The following is a 15,689-nucleotide window of genomic DNA, read 5'->3' on the forward strand; positions in this document are numbered from 1 at the left end:
CACCAAGATTCAGATGTTTTTCTATTTACGCTTGCACTATGACAATACTATGGTCCCCTGTTAAGAATTATTTGATGATTTTTTTAGAGTCTTAATACCGTGTGTATATTTTAATTTACATATCCCTTTAATATTCAGAATTTCCTTAAATATTTAGGCTTGGATAAACTAAAAGACAGAAAGCTTATTCTTTTAAAATAATGAATTCACACATTCACGATTTTTAACCCAAAGGATATTTCTCAATTTCTTTTACAAAACCACAGTACTAGATTTAAAAATAAAAAAAGCATTCTCTTGGATCTAACTTAGTCTATCATGCACTGTAGGCTTTGGCATGCACATCACAATGAGGATTGTGAGAATTTTCCTTGCCTGAAAATTAAAAGGCAATATTTCTTTTTATTTTCCTCTTAAAGGGGTTCAAGATTTGAGTTTTGATTTTTTTAAGAGAAAATTCTCACTCAGTAAGTTATAGTTGTAATATAAAAAAGAAAAAAATCACTCTGTTCATTGTGGTAATTTCCTTTTCACAAACATGTTTGATCCATAACCATCCCAACCTCACTGATGTCTCCATTTCTGCCCTCATTTTGGGATGGTACATTTCACATGCACAGACTCTCTGAACTGTTAGAGGTTTCCTCCTTTGTGAAAAAAAACAGGCAACCCCCCATATGTACTTGCCTTTCCCATTCTTTCATTGAGAGGGTCAGAGGGCTAGATGCAGCTACCAGAAAGGTCTTCTTAAGCCCTAGCATCCCAGCCTCTCCACTGCTGCTTGACTCCCAAGTTGTCCTCTAGGAACCTCAGCTTCTCCATTTGTGGAATAGAATTAGGAATACTTGCCACCACATAACGCTTATAAAGCAATTTGAAATAGAAGGCATCATAGAGATATGACTTTATAAATATCAGTATTGATAATTCCTTGGCTTAAATCCCTAGTATGTATGTTCACATATCTATTTAGCATGATCAATTGTTCAGTTAATTAATATGCTTTTATTTTATGATTTGCTGTTTCCAGGGCACAGACAGAAGCTTGATGACTCTAAACCTAGTTTGTTCTCTGATCGCCTCAGTGATTTAGGGCGCATTCCTCATCCCAGTATGAGAGTAGGTGTCCCGCCTCAGAACCCACGGCCCTCCCTGAACTCTGCACCAAGTCCTTTTAATCCACAAGGACAGAGTCAGATTACAGGTAAGACAGACTCATAGGTTTCACTTGCACAGACTCTGGCAGGCTGGGGGTGAGGGGCTGTCAGATGAGATGTGTTCAAAACTTCTGGAGCTGTGAAATGGCTTATTATTAAAGAATCAAGACTCAAATATACCACCTTGTTTTTTATAAAAACAAATTCTGATATACTTTGGTATCAAAGTATGGGAAAATTTCTACTAATGCTGTACTGTGCAGCAATGCCAGTCTGCATACTAGTGGAATAGTAAAAACTATGTTCTTTGGGAGAATGTTTGTTATAAGTTTCTTTATTGTGTCCAGGTGGTACAAGGCAAAACATCACACCTTCACTATTACAAAATTAGTGTTAGCATCTCAGGTTTGGGCTTAAATTTCTTGCGCATTAAGTTTCATTTCATTAAGTTTGCTTGAGTATTGCCCAGGGCTAACAGGAAGTTTTGATTATTAGCTATAATGCATGGTCAATGAGTAGCTCATCGGGCATACAGAATTCACTTCTGATTCACATTTAGCTTTAGTGCCTCATGCAACATTTCTCTTTATATATTCTGGTAAGCTTTACCTTTCTTCTTAAAAACTACTTTACCTTTCTTCTTAAAAACTAACATCAGCATTACATTACAGACTAATAATTCATGTTTGTTACATTAAGATCTCAAACTCTTTTTTATTCTGCCCCACTTGTGCAAAAACAGATCTTATTTGAAGACTAGTCTGATTGCTTTTAGGTCATAGTGACAAGAGAGTGTGTTAATTATCATAGATCTTTAATTAGCAGGTCACAAATATTGAGAGCTGAAAGGAAATCTACACGTCATCTAGTTGCGATCATTTAGCAGAGGTGGACTAGGATAGAGGGAAAATATCTCAAAACAAAACTTACAGTAAACCTTATATACAGATATTTCCTAATGGCTTTTTTTTTTGTTTATGGTGGTTAAGTTTGAGTGCCCTTAAATAATGTCAAAACAAAATTGCTTATAAACTCCAGACCTACCTCTCCTTCTTTCCTGGCCATATCAGGTAAATATATTCTTGGATGTTTGCTTAGAGTAAGTTTCACTTTCTGTGGATATATGTGTACTAGTATGAATATATGGGTATGCACAAATATATATTTTAAAGAATAATATAGATTCATAAAGATAAAATATCTAAACATTGAAGAGAACCAGATTTCTGTTACACGGAAGAACTTTAGTGTTCTGTGAAGAATGCCCATGTGTTAGCCTAAATAAAATTCTAAACGTTGATATGTAGTGATCAGAAGGTTAATGTGCCCACTAGATGTACATCCTTGATAAAAATGCAAGTGTGAAATTCAGACTAACTTGCAATTGCACAGCGACTTAGTGACAGAGCAGAATTAGGTGTCTTGACTCCTAGCTCGGTAGGTTTTTTCATATATAATACCATACTGCAATTCCATCATATCATATTTAAATATTAATTAAATATATCCAGCAAGCAGATTTGCTGGATATATTTCTAAAAATGAAAATATAAAATGAGTTAATTTCTCAATACTGATAGCTTCCTAGAATCTTTATACTGCAAGAGTATTAGCTCTGCATTTTTTGATTACATAACTAGAATTGACTTGTGGATATGTTCTTCTTATATTAAATTGTTTAAACATCCACAAGGCATTGGACCCTATAATTTTTCTCAAACATTTTCTCAAAAATGTAGATGCACACATACATTTGTGCCACCCATGTAACTTTCTATAAGTGCTCGTATATTGTTCGTGAGATAACACATATCTCCCCGTAGCCAACCACATGCAGAGTTTTACCATGACCTAAATTATTAGGAAAACTCAAGAATACCTGTAACAGCAGCAACTTTAAAGTAAATGGAATAGATTTAATGTTTTTTTAAATCTCTTAAATACTTTCCTTTATGGCTTACATATATTTTGCCAGTTTCATGACTAAATTATTTGATTACTAGGAAGATTTCAAAAATTATCTCTGGTTTAATTTTCTTGTTTATGTAAATAAATATGATTTAAGAGTCTGCTATGTGTAGGTGTCATGGTGAAGAGAAGAAAAGTGCTATCCTTGAGTTAAAGTCTAATTGAAGAGACAGGTATCCTTTTCAGCCTTCCATATCTGTACATTGTGTCCCAGACTATAAAAGCTTTTGTTCCTCGAGAACACTCTGTGCTTTCTCTCTGAACCCCTTTGCTTAGATTATTCATCTCTGTTTGTTGGTAAAATTCCTCCCATTCTTCAAAGTCAAACCATATATTATTTCCTTCAGGAAAAAAGTCCTAGAATCTTCATCTAGAAGTAACCTAACCTTCTCTAAGCTTACATGAATTTACTTTATTTTTATAGCTTCTATAGATTGCCCTTTTTCACCCTATTAGAGTGAAAATTCTTTGAGGGAGTTATTATAGGAATTTATTTTCTCTTGTGCCTAGCATGGTAGTAGTTTCTCATGAAATGTTGAAGGAATGGAAATTCAGATGAGAAGAAATCAGTACAAACAGGCTGGGGTATCATGCCTTTATTATTAGCGTTAATTGTTTTGATTTACTGTTCCAGGGTGATATTGTACCCTGGTGATGAATAATAACAGCAGGAATCACATTTTAATATAACACTTATGTAGTTAAACCTCTATGGTTTTTATTTCAGTTTAGGATCTACATAATTGCATGATTAAATTTGAATTCTGCATATGACTCATGTCTATAATGGATTTTGTAATTTCTTTGCAATATGCCACATTTGCATTTGGATGAAGGTATTTGTAACAAAAGGTTCCAAGTTATCTGTCATTGGCTCTGCACTCTTGATATCTCAGGCTCTTACCCCAAAACTGCAGATAATGATCACAGCTGTATAGTTACCAGTAATCCTCCTACTTGCTAACATTAAAGCAAGTTCCACTCCCAGAAAAGCCAAATGAAATTAGAATTAACTTCTCTAATTGACTACATACATTTATATAAATTGAGGAAGTCATAAGCATTTAGTGTTTTATAATTAGCCTTGTCCAATGTCTCACAATTCCTAGGGTAGAGGTTCTAGCTCTGTGGTGGGGTGGCTTCTCAGTGCTGGTCCCGTGGTGTTCAAGTTTCTAATAGCTGGTGTACTGCCTGGGGGGCCCATGGCCTCCCCACAGCTTCCTGAGGAAGTTACTTCCTTTGTACCTCTCTTTATCATTTAGACATCTGCTGCCTGTCTCTGGGTGCCAGGAGACACCTAGATTGTCACAAACCTCTATTTCTTTTGGTTTAGAATGTGGTGATAACAGTGGAGTAAGGCTACTATGTTAGGAGATATCTCCCAAGATAGCCACTATTTTAAACTCAGCAGTCTTTGGATAGGTCAGCTACACCTAAAAATAGATGCTGATTCAGGCACTTGGATTTGGTGGATTAGAACATTCATCTAACTTTTGTGGGAGGATCAGGTACTGCTATTCTATCATTCATTCATTCAAAATATTCAAAAATATTTATTGAGTGCTTCCTGTCTGTCAGGCACTAATATAAGCGAACAGGAGGGACACTTCAAGGAATTCTGCTTACAAGAAATTTGTTTTAGTAAGGGTACATTCAATAAACAAATGGATACTAAGATTACATACAGGATAAATTCAGATAATTATAAGTGCTATGAGAAAATGAAATGGGAATTGTAATAGGGAACAACTTTGGTAGGAGGAGATGCTAATTTTGACTGGTAATTTGGGAAAGGTTCTTTGAAGAACTTTGAAAATTTCTGAAGTATGGCATCCTAGGCAGTGGGAATACTCACCCAAAGGCTCTTAGGAAGAAATGAATGTGGTGTCTCCTGGGGAATGGAAGAAGGCCTGTGTAACTGGAATGTAGCAAACAAGGGAAATGATAAAGGAAATAATAGGCAGGGGTTAGATTATGAATAGTCTGAGTTTGGTTGTTCTGATTGCAGTGCGGAGCTATTGAAGAGTTCGGATAATCTTAAATAACTTCAATAAAGGAATAACATTGTTACATTACAAAATAATTCTAGATGCTGTGTGAAGTATGGATTAAAAGAGGACAATGGTAGAAGCAGGGCTATCATTCAGGAAGCTGTTGCAGTGTAGTGCAAGAGAAAATTAAAGATGGTAGCAATGGAAATGGAAGAATGTGGAAGCATTCTAGGTTTTTGGTTTTTTTTTAATAGAGAGCCTACAGCTCTTGCTGATGGTGAGAGAAAGTCAGGACTTCAGGGTTTTAAGCCTGGGTAACTACAGCGTGGTGGTGCCACTTACTAACATAGGGAAGACTCCGGGAGGGTGAGATTGTAGGGGGGAGGGACTCAGAGAGGCAGTCATGTGGAGTAAAGAAGAGGATGCTAGAAAAAGAGACTTGAGATTCTTGCTCCTACAACAGCCTCTAAAACTTCCCTTGATACTGCTCGAGGGGGGCTTCCTCTCCTGCCCCATCCTAGGTTGCATGATTTCCTTCAGCGATTTTCTCTTCTCTTTTAAAGGTTGCTTTAGATTCTCAGTTCTTAAAAAAAAAATACCCTTTATGGTTGTTTCTTTATAGCACACAGTGAAAGTTAATTTTCCTTATATGTAGATGCAGGAAAGAAGCACATAGGAAGTTTTTTCCTGGCTTCAGACCCTCATTTGCAGTGGCCCTTTACCCAGGACTGGATTCTTGTTCCTTTTCCTCCCTCCCTCCCTCCCTCCCTCCCTTCCTTCCAGTATATTTATAGATAACATACAAATGCACTCTTAACATGCAAACATTTCATACTTGGTGAACAATCAGTGACTCACAATATCATCACATAGTTGTATAAGGACTGGATTCTTGACCCTTCCTCATAGGCTGCTAGATATTGTGTTATTTACATAGATAGATAACCATTGTGTTATTTACAGTGACTTTCTCCTTTTTAAATGTACAATTCATTTGAAGTTGAATCTGCTGTTTCTTTTGGATTTAAAAATGCGGCATAATACTTCATGCTTTTCCCTCTCTCTGACACCCTTTCTTATATTGATTTTACACTCAAACATTTCTATTCTTTCTTCAAAACTCGGTTCAAATGCCGCCACCCCTATTAGTCTTCCTCCAGCTTACCAAGCTGATTAAGGCTCCTTTACCACCTTATACAAACCTTGATTGTATCACATGGCAACAGTTATTTGTTTACACATCTGTCTCCTTTGTTAGACTTTGAGCTTTATAAGTCTAGGGCCATGTTTTATTCATCTTTTTGTCCCCAGTGTCTTAAATTGTATGTATTTCCTAGAATGTGCTTGGTGACGTTTGGTCAGGTGATGACTGAATGAATGGATTATCAACTTCTTCAGTTAGTGTGATCCATTATTTTTCTAGTACTTATATGATTGAATTGCTATGAGATACCATTTATTCATTGCTTATCATGTGTCAGGCATTGTTATAAGAGGTTATCCCATATACTCCTCACAAGGACTGTATGAGATTGGTGTTATTATTATGCCCATTTTCAAATGTGGAAGCTCAGAGAAGCTAAATAATTTGTCCAAGGTCCCACTTACAACTAGTAGGAGGTAAACACAGGTCTTCATGGCTTCAGGGTCGGTGCTGTTAATCATCATGTGCCTTAGAGAGGCTGAAATATATTTCAGTTATTGCTCAGCTTCCTCTCATTTTGATACCTAATGACTATTTTTTCTTTTTTTTTACCGTTTAAAAACTGGTTTTGTACAAAGTTCCTATTAAAACTTTAAATCGGTTCTGAAAATTATGTATTTTACAGGTAGAAGAAATTAATTATTCAAGAAATGACTTGCCAGAGGTCTTTTCAACAATTACAGTTGATTGTGAATTTCAGATTCTTAGCAGGACAGTCATCTTCCTCCCCACAATTGGCCATGTTTCTTACAATCTAAGTGACATGTGTCCTAAGAGACTAATTTCTTTTTCTTCTCCCTATTGTATTTTATTTAGGATCCTCAGAGATAATATATCCATAAAAGGGATGCATTAGGAATATTTAAATTATACTTTAAAATCCACTATAATGGTCATCTTAATGATTAAATTACAATTATCTGAGGCATATATTCAAGCTAACATTTTTAGGAACATTTTGAAAAAACAGCTTTTCAGACATCACATAAAATAATAAAAATCTTCTCAGCAGTTACCTTGACTGAGCAAAATAGGTTCCACCCATACTCCTAATTCTGTTTTTCTTTTGCAAATAGGGCTCCTTTAAAAATTAAGAGAAACCCGGCCAATTTAGCCAGGTGGGATTAAGCTGTGTATGTTTGGCTGTCCCGGGTCTGTGTCCTCTGTGCTCTCACTGAAATATTTACTGGCATAATCCTTTGAGAAATGGGAAAGTACAACTGAGTAGCTTGTGTCTCAAATTACTTTTCTATTTGAATGCCAAATGACCATGATTCTTCAGTGTGAAACAAATTGGAGGGTGTAGTGGTGTGGAGTGGGGTGGTGGTGGCTGTGAGTATGAGAAAGATGAACCCAGTGACTGTTGGTGAGTAGGAAGAATGGCTGTAGGGTGCTGTCAGTGCCAGCAGTAATGCAGGGCGTGGAAAGTGAGGTCTCACATTGTCCCACCACTGTGGTACAGCTCATTTAGAGGCGAACCCGAGTCTTAAAAAACTGAAATCATCACTTTCAGTGGCAGGTTATTGGAAGTACTTTTTTTTTTTTTACTTTGGCGGTGCTGTTTTACTTTCTGGCAAATCTTGCCCTATCTTCTTCCTTTAAGATCTTTCAAGCAGGATAGCAAGGTAAATTTGCTGCCATGCACATGTGTGAGCAGGAAATCTTTTTAGAGGAGATTGGTGGTCACAATACTTATGACAAAAGTGCCCAAATCCTATGTGTAAACACTGTTTCATATTCAGTTGGCCCTGGCAGCCACTGTGTGAGGAAGAGCAGAGTTCAGGTCCAGCTGGTATGGTTTTCGGGAAGATTAAGCTCATTGGTAGCCTTTGAAGGGCTGGGGGTCAACATGGGATGTTGTTACTTAACCTTTTAGCAGTTTCCATGGATTAGCTTCTTCAAGGTACTCCTTTTTTACTTCTCTAGGTTGGAATTCCCTGATTAGCCGAAGATGCTCTGACTTTACTATACTTTTTGAAAAGTAGACAGGGATAATGTCCTAAGAAGAATTCATTCCTTGAGTTGCAAAACCCTGCCTTTGTAATTTTCTTCTACTGGAATAGAAGAGCATAGTTAATATCAAATTGTGATAAGAAGAATCATCTTCCATGTAATGTCTCACTTTATCATTCTTCACCAAGAGGTGTCTATTCCTAGCCAGATTTTAGGTCTCTGTCCAAAGGAAGTTCTTGGTTTCTTTCTCCCATTCTTTTCTAAAGCATCATCTTTCTCTTTTTAGTTTTAGTTTATATATACATTCACCACTTCACTAGATGCCTAGGGACCTTTCTTGCCCCCTTTTATCTTTTGTAATGGACTGTGCGCAAAGGAATCAAAAGAGAGACTAACTTTGAATGAAATATTCAACCTGCAGAACTAATGCAGGAGAGGGCAAGTCAGGCATGCAGTTTGGTACAATGGATGGTCTGGTGATGTATATTGATGTTTAAGCAGGGATGGACACCTGCGGCTTCAAACTCAGGGGTGTCATGTGGTAATAACAGCAATGGTAACATGTTATACATATGATCAGTTTGCAAAGCATTTTCTTTCCCTTTTTTATTTGAATATATTCAAAAGTGTTATAGGAGGGGCGGGCCGCAGTGGCTCAGCGGGCAAGAGTGCTTGCCTGCCGTGCCGGAGGACCCCGGTTCGATTCCCGGCCCCAGCCCATGTAAAAAACAAACAAACAAACAAAATATAATAAAACAAGAAAATGTTTAAAAATGTTTCCCTTCCATCCTTCCTTCCTTCTCTGTCTTTCCTTCCTTTCCTCACTCTCTCTTTAAAAAAAAAAAAAAAAAAAAGTGTTATAGGAATAAAATCCTTTTACACTACTACCAGTTTTGACTCTTAGATTCTTTCTAGGGTTTTGTTCATTTTGTATAGGGCTTCCATTTTAACTGCTTGAAAACAGTTTCTTTTAACAGTCTTTAAAACAGATTTAGTAAGACAGTCATATGTGACTGCATATTTAGTGAATAAGAAAACTGAGATACCGCGGATTTCTGAAGTGAAATTAGAGGTGAAATTAGACATCAGTGTCCCAAGGTGAAATTTCACGGTTGGGGAGGGGTGAGGGTGTAGAGGAAAGGGTTAGGAAGAGTGGTAAATGTTTAGTGCTGTCATCAGAGTGAATGGTGGGAAAGGAGAATGACTGTGGTTGAGCATCACTGAGGATCTAGCTGAAGGTAGAGATAACAGGAAAAACCAGTCAGCACAATTGTGTGATCATCTCTTGCAGCAGTTGCAGTTTGGGAGCAGGAGTGCACTATGTTGTAATCGATGGTCAGCGTGAGTGATGATATCTCTAGGACTTGCTATAAATTAGGGAAACAAGGAAGATGTTGAGCCAGTTACCAATGTGAGGGAAGGTCCCGAAGGTCGATGAATTATGGTAAAATTGGAAAAACTTCAGAGGTGGAGTTGATCCCATTTTGTGGCCCTGAGAATGAGCATCTGTCAAGTAAAAAAAGTATGGAAGAAATATCTGTCATCTGGGGAAATCCAAGTTTCGATTCAGGTGGGAAAAAAGAGTGTCTTACAGCAAGGCTGAGCATAGAGGGGAATTCTTAATAGTTTCTACAACCATTCCTCATGTGACTGATGGAAGTCCCATACCTTGTTCTGTCTCCTCCAGTGCTCCAGTCTGATGCTGCCTTGAGAGAACACAAAACTCTAGCTTGTCAGAACAGGGCAGTAGGAAACTATTAATATTATAGCAACATATCCCCAAATTGTATAAGCTTTTGTCATCCCATCACACTGTAGCTCGCCATCCACAAAAACTCTGTTCTTAGGGTAGGCTTTTCCTGTCCTGTCTTGCGGTTGAATAACTGCAGAACTTTAATTCTTACTCAGTTTCATTATGTCACGTTCACCTTATCTTTTTAGCTTTAGGGATATTTTATTTTATTTATTTATTTTTTTGCCTGGGCAGGCACTGGGAATCGAACCCGGGTCTCCGGCAAGACAGGCAAGAACTCTGCCACTGAGCCACCATGGCCTGCCCGTATTTTATAATTTTGATTCTTCATCCAGTGTGTTGTTTATTCCTCTCAACTTTGTCTCATCTTGAAGCTTGGAAAGGTTATTTGTATGCCTTCAAGACTTTGATGAATATGTTGGACAGAACTAGGACTAAAATGCCCTTGAAAATGCCTCTAAACACCTCTCTCAAAGCTAATTATAACCTATATTAACAGTCACTTTCGGATAGGCCTTTTAATTAGCACATTAAATATATTGTCATCTGGCCCACAAGACTGGCTTAAAAGTTATGACATATATCTTGTTGAGCTCAAGATACACAAAACACAGATGAGCGTTCTTCTAATCTTTTGTTCTAGTAAGCCTGTAAAACAAGCTTTTAGTGAACCCATTCCACTTTCTGATATTCATTGCGAAGATCAAGTGTGAAAAGATCTTTGGAGGCAGGCTGTTTAAAATGACTTGTGTTTTTAGAGGGTTGCAAGTAAATCAACACCAAGATGGCTCCAAACCTAGTTGAAACTTAGATTTCACCAATAGCGACATCATTTTCAGAATATGGTAAATGGGGTAAGGGAATGTGAAAGTACTGTATATCATGTAGGAAACTTTAAAATTTGATGGCTGTCATGTGGGAGAGTAGTCGTAAAGAGCAAAATGAAGATGAGTAGAAGAAACTTTTAGATCCTGCTTAGTCAAGTAGAAGCCCCTTGCCTACTAGTCCCTATGAACTCCTGCAATACAGTGGGATATAATTTATCCTGAAGTGAAGACTTGAATTCATTTAAAGCAGCAAGCTGCTCTCCTTTATCTCCTTACCTCTCTTGGGCCTTAATTTCCTTTTAAGCATGTTTGTTCTGTTATTTCTATTTGAAGATAATTCTTCTTGATAGGGAAGATTAAATCAAAATAGTGTTGGGTAATTTTCCTTTCAAACTGTCATCGGTGAAAATTATACCCATGGTTCTCAAACTTTTGGTGTATATTAGCCACACCTTTTAATTTTCATTGAAAATGCAGATTCCCAGGCCTTACCCCTGAATCAGAGTGTATGAAGTGGAGCCCCACCCAGATCACTCACAGCTGGGGGCCCAAGGCCCATTACCTCAGGCTTCCTTTGCTACTCTGGAGCCAATCTTGATCTAGCCTGGAAGCTTCTCAAGAATCTCCTCCCCACTATTAGAGGATGTGTGGAGGTAGCTAAGTGCCCTAAGCCTGCCTCCCACTGTTCTGAACACTGGCTTTGACCCCACCCTTCAGCTGCCATTTTCCCTACACACCCTTGCTTATGTGCTTGATCCTAGACTAGACTTCTGCCCTGATTCAATTATGATGCTGTCAGAGCAAGATTTTAAAAATATGTATCTGGTTATGTCACCCCAAACTTAAAAACACATCAGTGAGTTTCCATTACACTCAGGACAAAGACCAAAACCTCTAGCATGGCCCAGCAGTTGGCTCCTCTCTGCCTGCTCTCTAGAGTCATCCCACACTATTATGAACCTCTCGTCAGTGTTCCAACACTGGCTTTTTCTCAACTCCTCAAAAAACTACTATATTGCTTCCTGCCTAAGCACTTTGTACATGTTGTTCCCTTTGCCTAAAACTCTCTTATCCTACCTCCTCACCTGCTGGACTTCTGCTTGTCTTTCAGTTCTTGGCTTTATCGTCACTTCTTTAGAGAGCCATTCCCTGATCCTCTGTGGTTGGAGTCCCCCACTGTACTTTCCTTGAGTGCCATGGACATCTCCTTTTTTAGCACTTTTCACAGTTCTGTGGTTATTTGATTGTCAGTCTCCCCAACCAAATTGTAAACTCCATGAAGGCAAGGATTAGGTCTGTCTTTATCCAGCATCACTATTCATTGTACCTAGCACATACCAGAATAGGCACACGATTAATTTCTTGAATGAATAAATGACCAGGAGACAATTCCTAGAAACATGGATATCATCATCCATTTGACAATAGGTATCACCATGCCTGGGGACTTTCTGTAATACCCTAACTGCTATATCTGACCCCCTGGATGTTGACATCAGCTTGATTTGAACCTGAATTTAATACACCCACTTCAATGCTATGATTTGAACTAAGGGTCAGTCTTCCATGCTAGTACCATATCCCAATTATAGCTCAAGTTCTAGTCCTACTCTCATGCAGCTTATTTCTTCTCTCTGCTAGCTTCACCACTGTGGTCCAGTATATGTCAAGGCAAAGGCCAGGTTAGGTGTAACACGTGCCATAGCCTCTTACTTTTTCTGTTGGGTTTTCTTTAAAACAAGCTATGTCGCTCCTTTTATCTAAGACAGTTATGAGTCCCATCAAGCCAAAAGTTGGTGGTACTTAAGAGGCACATCTCATCAACTTATCTTTTTTTTTTTAAATACAGAGTTCCCATATACTACCCTATTATTCACAACTTGCATTAGTGTGCTATATTTATTATAAATCATGAAGATCATTTTTATAATTTTACTATTAATTAGTCAGTCATTTACAATACGAGTTTACTGTTTGTGTTGTACAGTCCTATGTTGTTTTCTAAATTTTTATTCCAACAACACATATATAACCTAAATATATATTTAGGTTAACCACATTCACATCAACTTATCTTATCCGAATTTTTTAATGGCTATGTGTATCATTTCTCTTTCTCTTCCCTGATATTGTCTGCCGAGATTTTCTAAGTTCCTCTTTTTCTATTGTTTGTACTGTACATCCCTGTTGTCATGCCTGGTGTACCCTACATGGCATCAAGTTTTATCTAAAACGTTTGTTGCTTCTTTTCTCAAATATCAGTTTAAAGATCTCTGAATCTATGGGGCTTGGCTTCCTACCAGATGATTTGGTAGCCACCTTGGTCCAATTTGAGAAGGCCTCTGGTAGGGACAAGAAGGAAAGGCAGAGTCCTGCTTTTGTGTCTTCTTTTGGTGATATGAGCAGAGCATTTTGTGATAGCAGGTGCCATGAGTGTCAGCATCTGTCAGTTATCTTCGCATGCCTCAGATCAGCTCCTTGTGGCTTTAGTAATTTCTATTGCAACTGTTATCTCCAGAAAGGACTGAAGATAGGGTATCCATTTTTTTGAGTGGTTAAAATGATAACATTTTATACCTGGAAACGATCTGAGAGATAATCCATCCAAATCTCTCTTCTTACTGGTGAACACAGTGAGACTCAAAAGGGTAGGTTAAGTTTTTGGTCTACAACTATACACAGTCAGTACCAAAGCCTCCAGTCCAGGGTTCTTCCGATGCCCTGAGGAGGCTTTTTTTTTTTAAATTTTTTTTTTTAAGACAGAGTTTACTCTTAGTCAAGAGAACCAGATGTGTATTGGGAAAGCTCATTTTAAATCTTCCAATCAAGCCAAAAATTATTAAGTGAATTTAATATTTAAGAGTCTTTATACTTTTATAAAGTATTTTAGTATTTAAATTGTTTTAAAGTTGGAATCTATGTATGATTGTATGTTTTGTATTATGAATAACAATAATATGACAAAATTAGTCTAGGACAGGAAATTATAAATGATGTGCCTCTCCTAGTTGTGATGATTGACTTTATTTGGCCCTGATAGCAATTGAGAGGCATAGTCTTAAAATAGGCTCCATTCCTTTAAAATATCCCAGTTTTCTAAAAAAGATACTTGCACCTGATTTGAGTATTGGTGAGGGAGAAAGTGGGTAGAGGATAAGGGGATGGGAATGTGGGGCTTTCTAACTGTATCCTATTCCCCAAACTTAGTAGGTACTCACGGCAGATGCGCTGAGCCTTTGAAGAAATTACTGGCTGTTTATTTTCACTTTGCATCAGGCAGCACTAACAGGAAGAATCTCTTTGTGTGTGGTTCAGGCCTTTTCCCTGTTGACTTGTCTCCTCCGCTCTCTGTGTGAAGTTTAAACCATGTCCATGGCGTGCCCTGCCATGATTCTTAGGAAAGCAGGCCCTTCTTCACTCACACAGGTTTAACCGAAGTGTTTACAAAAGGAGACCTGCTATTAGCAATTGCTGAATTTCCATGCATACCCTTTACTGGGCTTTTTAAAGCTTTCTTCCTGCTCCGCTTCCTCACACTAAAACTTATGCACCAAAAATAGAATTCTACTTGTTTTCCGAAAGTCAATTCATTTTCCTAGAGTTCCTTTTTTTCTAACCACCTGCCCTCCTCTTTCTTTTCTTCTTGTGACCCCAAGTATTTAGAGTACAATTATGCAGACATGAAATTTCAGTCATTGGAAAGTATAAAGACTGTTAAAGACCAAAACTCTTCATATGTCACTCTAGGGAGTGCACAACCACCCCCTCCTTATCCTCATACCAGTTATTGAACTTCAGAAGCTAAGGTTCAGCTCATAGAAGAGAATTTGCTTTTCTCATATCCACAGATCTAAATAAATTGTTGCATTTTGCCTGATGCAAAGACAAATTGAAACATCCCTCCCCCAATTAGTATTTTTGAGTACCCCCTGTGTACGTGGCCTTCTGTTCTTTTATGTTTTGGGGGTTTATAGAATACAAAACAGCTGCAACCAATCTTCTCCAAGAAACCTAAGCTGAAAGACCACTACCCCCTAGAAGAACTTAAAATGTCAACTCTGACATTGGTACTCCATGGTTCATTTCTATCTTCAGGCTTTTGAATAAATACAAGTGATGCTTTTTGAATGTTTTGTTCAAATGCTTTGAACATTTAAAAATTATTTTTTTGTGCCTGTTAGTCTTACTTTCCCAAAGGCTTGTCAGCGCTTTCAAGGTAGGAAATGTCTTTTATTTCTTATATATCCCTCAGATTATTGTACTGGCACATAGGCATGCAGTAGTGGTTTATCACAATAAAGACTGATAATTTGTTGATTCACCAGGACAGCATGCAAAATTCCCTTTTCCCCTCAAAAACCATGCTAAGGTGGCAGGTGACCATAAAGGCCATTTACACAGGTTAGAGGAAAAAGGGACAGCTATAAAAGAGCCTTGCATTTGACTCAGTGAGTTTGGAGAATTTATCTCCAAAGTGTGGGCAGCCTCTGGACATACTTCTGGTTTAAAATATAAACTCTGTTAAGTGATGCCATGCAGTTTGAGAGTAGCTGTATCTGTGATAGACTTTACTCCAGCTGAAGTGAATGCTGAAGGGATTCCTTATGTCAAATGACTAGTTCTATTTTATGACTTTCAAGAAAGGGAAATTTAACCTGAGCTCTTAAGAGCTAGTTTGGGTCTACTTTCAAAAAGGAAACCACTGATTTCTTCTGGAAGGGTGCAGTTGCAGATCTGAGGGGTCTAATAGCCTGATTTTACTTGTCTGGTAATTTTATTTGACACTTAGCACTGGGAACTATTTTCTCATGGGTTTCATCTCCAGGGCTTTTGGGA

General features: G+C 37.8%; 1 protein-coding gene across 4 annotated transcripts in view; it reads left to right on the plus strand.

Annotated features, from left to right (window-relative positions):
• RUNX2 (RUNX family transcription factor 2) overlaps positions 1 to 15,689 on the plus strand; it is a 219,645-nt gene that overhangs the window by 163,215 nt on the left and 40,741 nt on the right. For all 4 annotated transcript variants that reach the window (XM_077161957.1, XM_077161955.1, XM_077161958.1 and 1 more), the window contains exon 6: positions 1,031 to 1,204. In XM_077161957.1, coding sequence (XP_077018072.1) covers positions 1,031 to 1,204 — 174 coding nt within the window. The remainder of the gene's footprint in view (positions 1 to 1,030; positions 1,205 to 15,689) is intronic.

The sequence above is a fragment of the Tamandua tetradactyla genome, chromosome 5 (assembly GCF_023851605.1).
Source record: "Tamandua tetradactyla isolate mTamTet1 chromosome 5, mTamTet1.pri, whole genome shotgun sequence".
Classification (NCBI taxonomy): domain Eukaryota; kingdom Metazoa; phylum Chordata; class Mammalia; order Pilosa; family Myrmecophagidae; genus Tamandua; species Tamandua tetradactyla.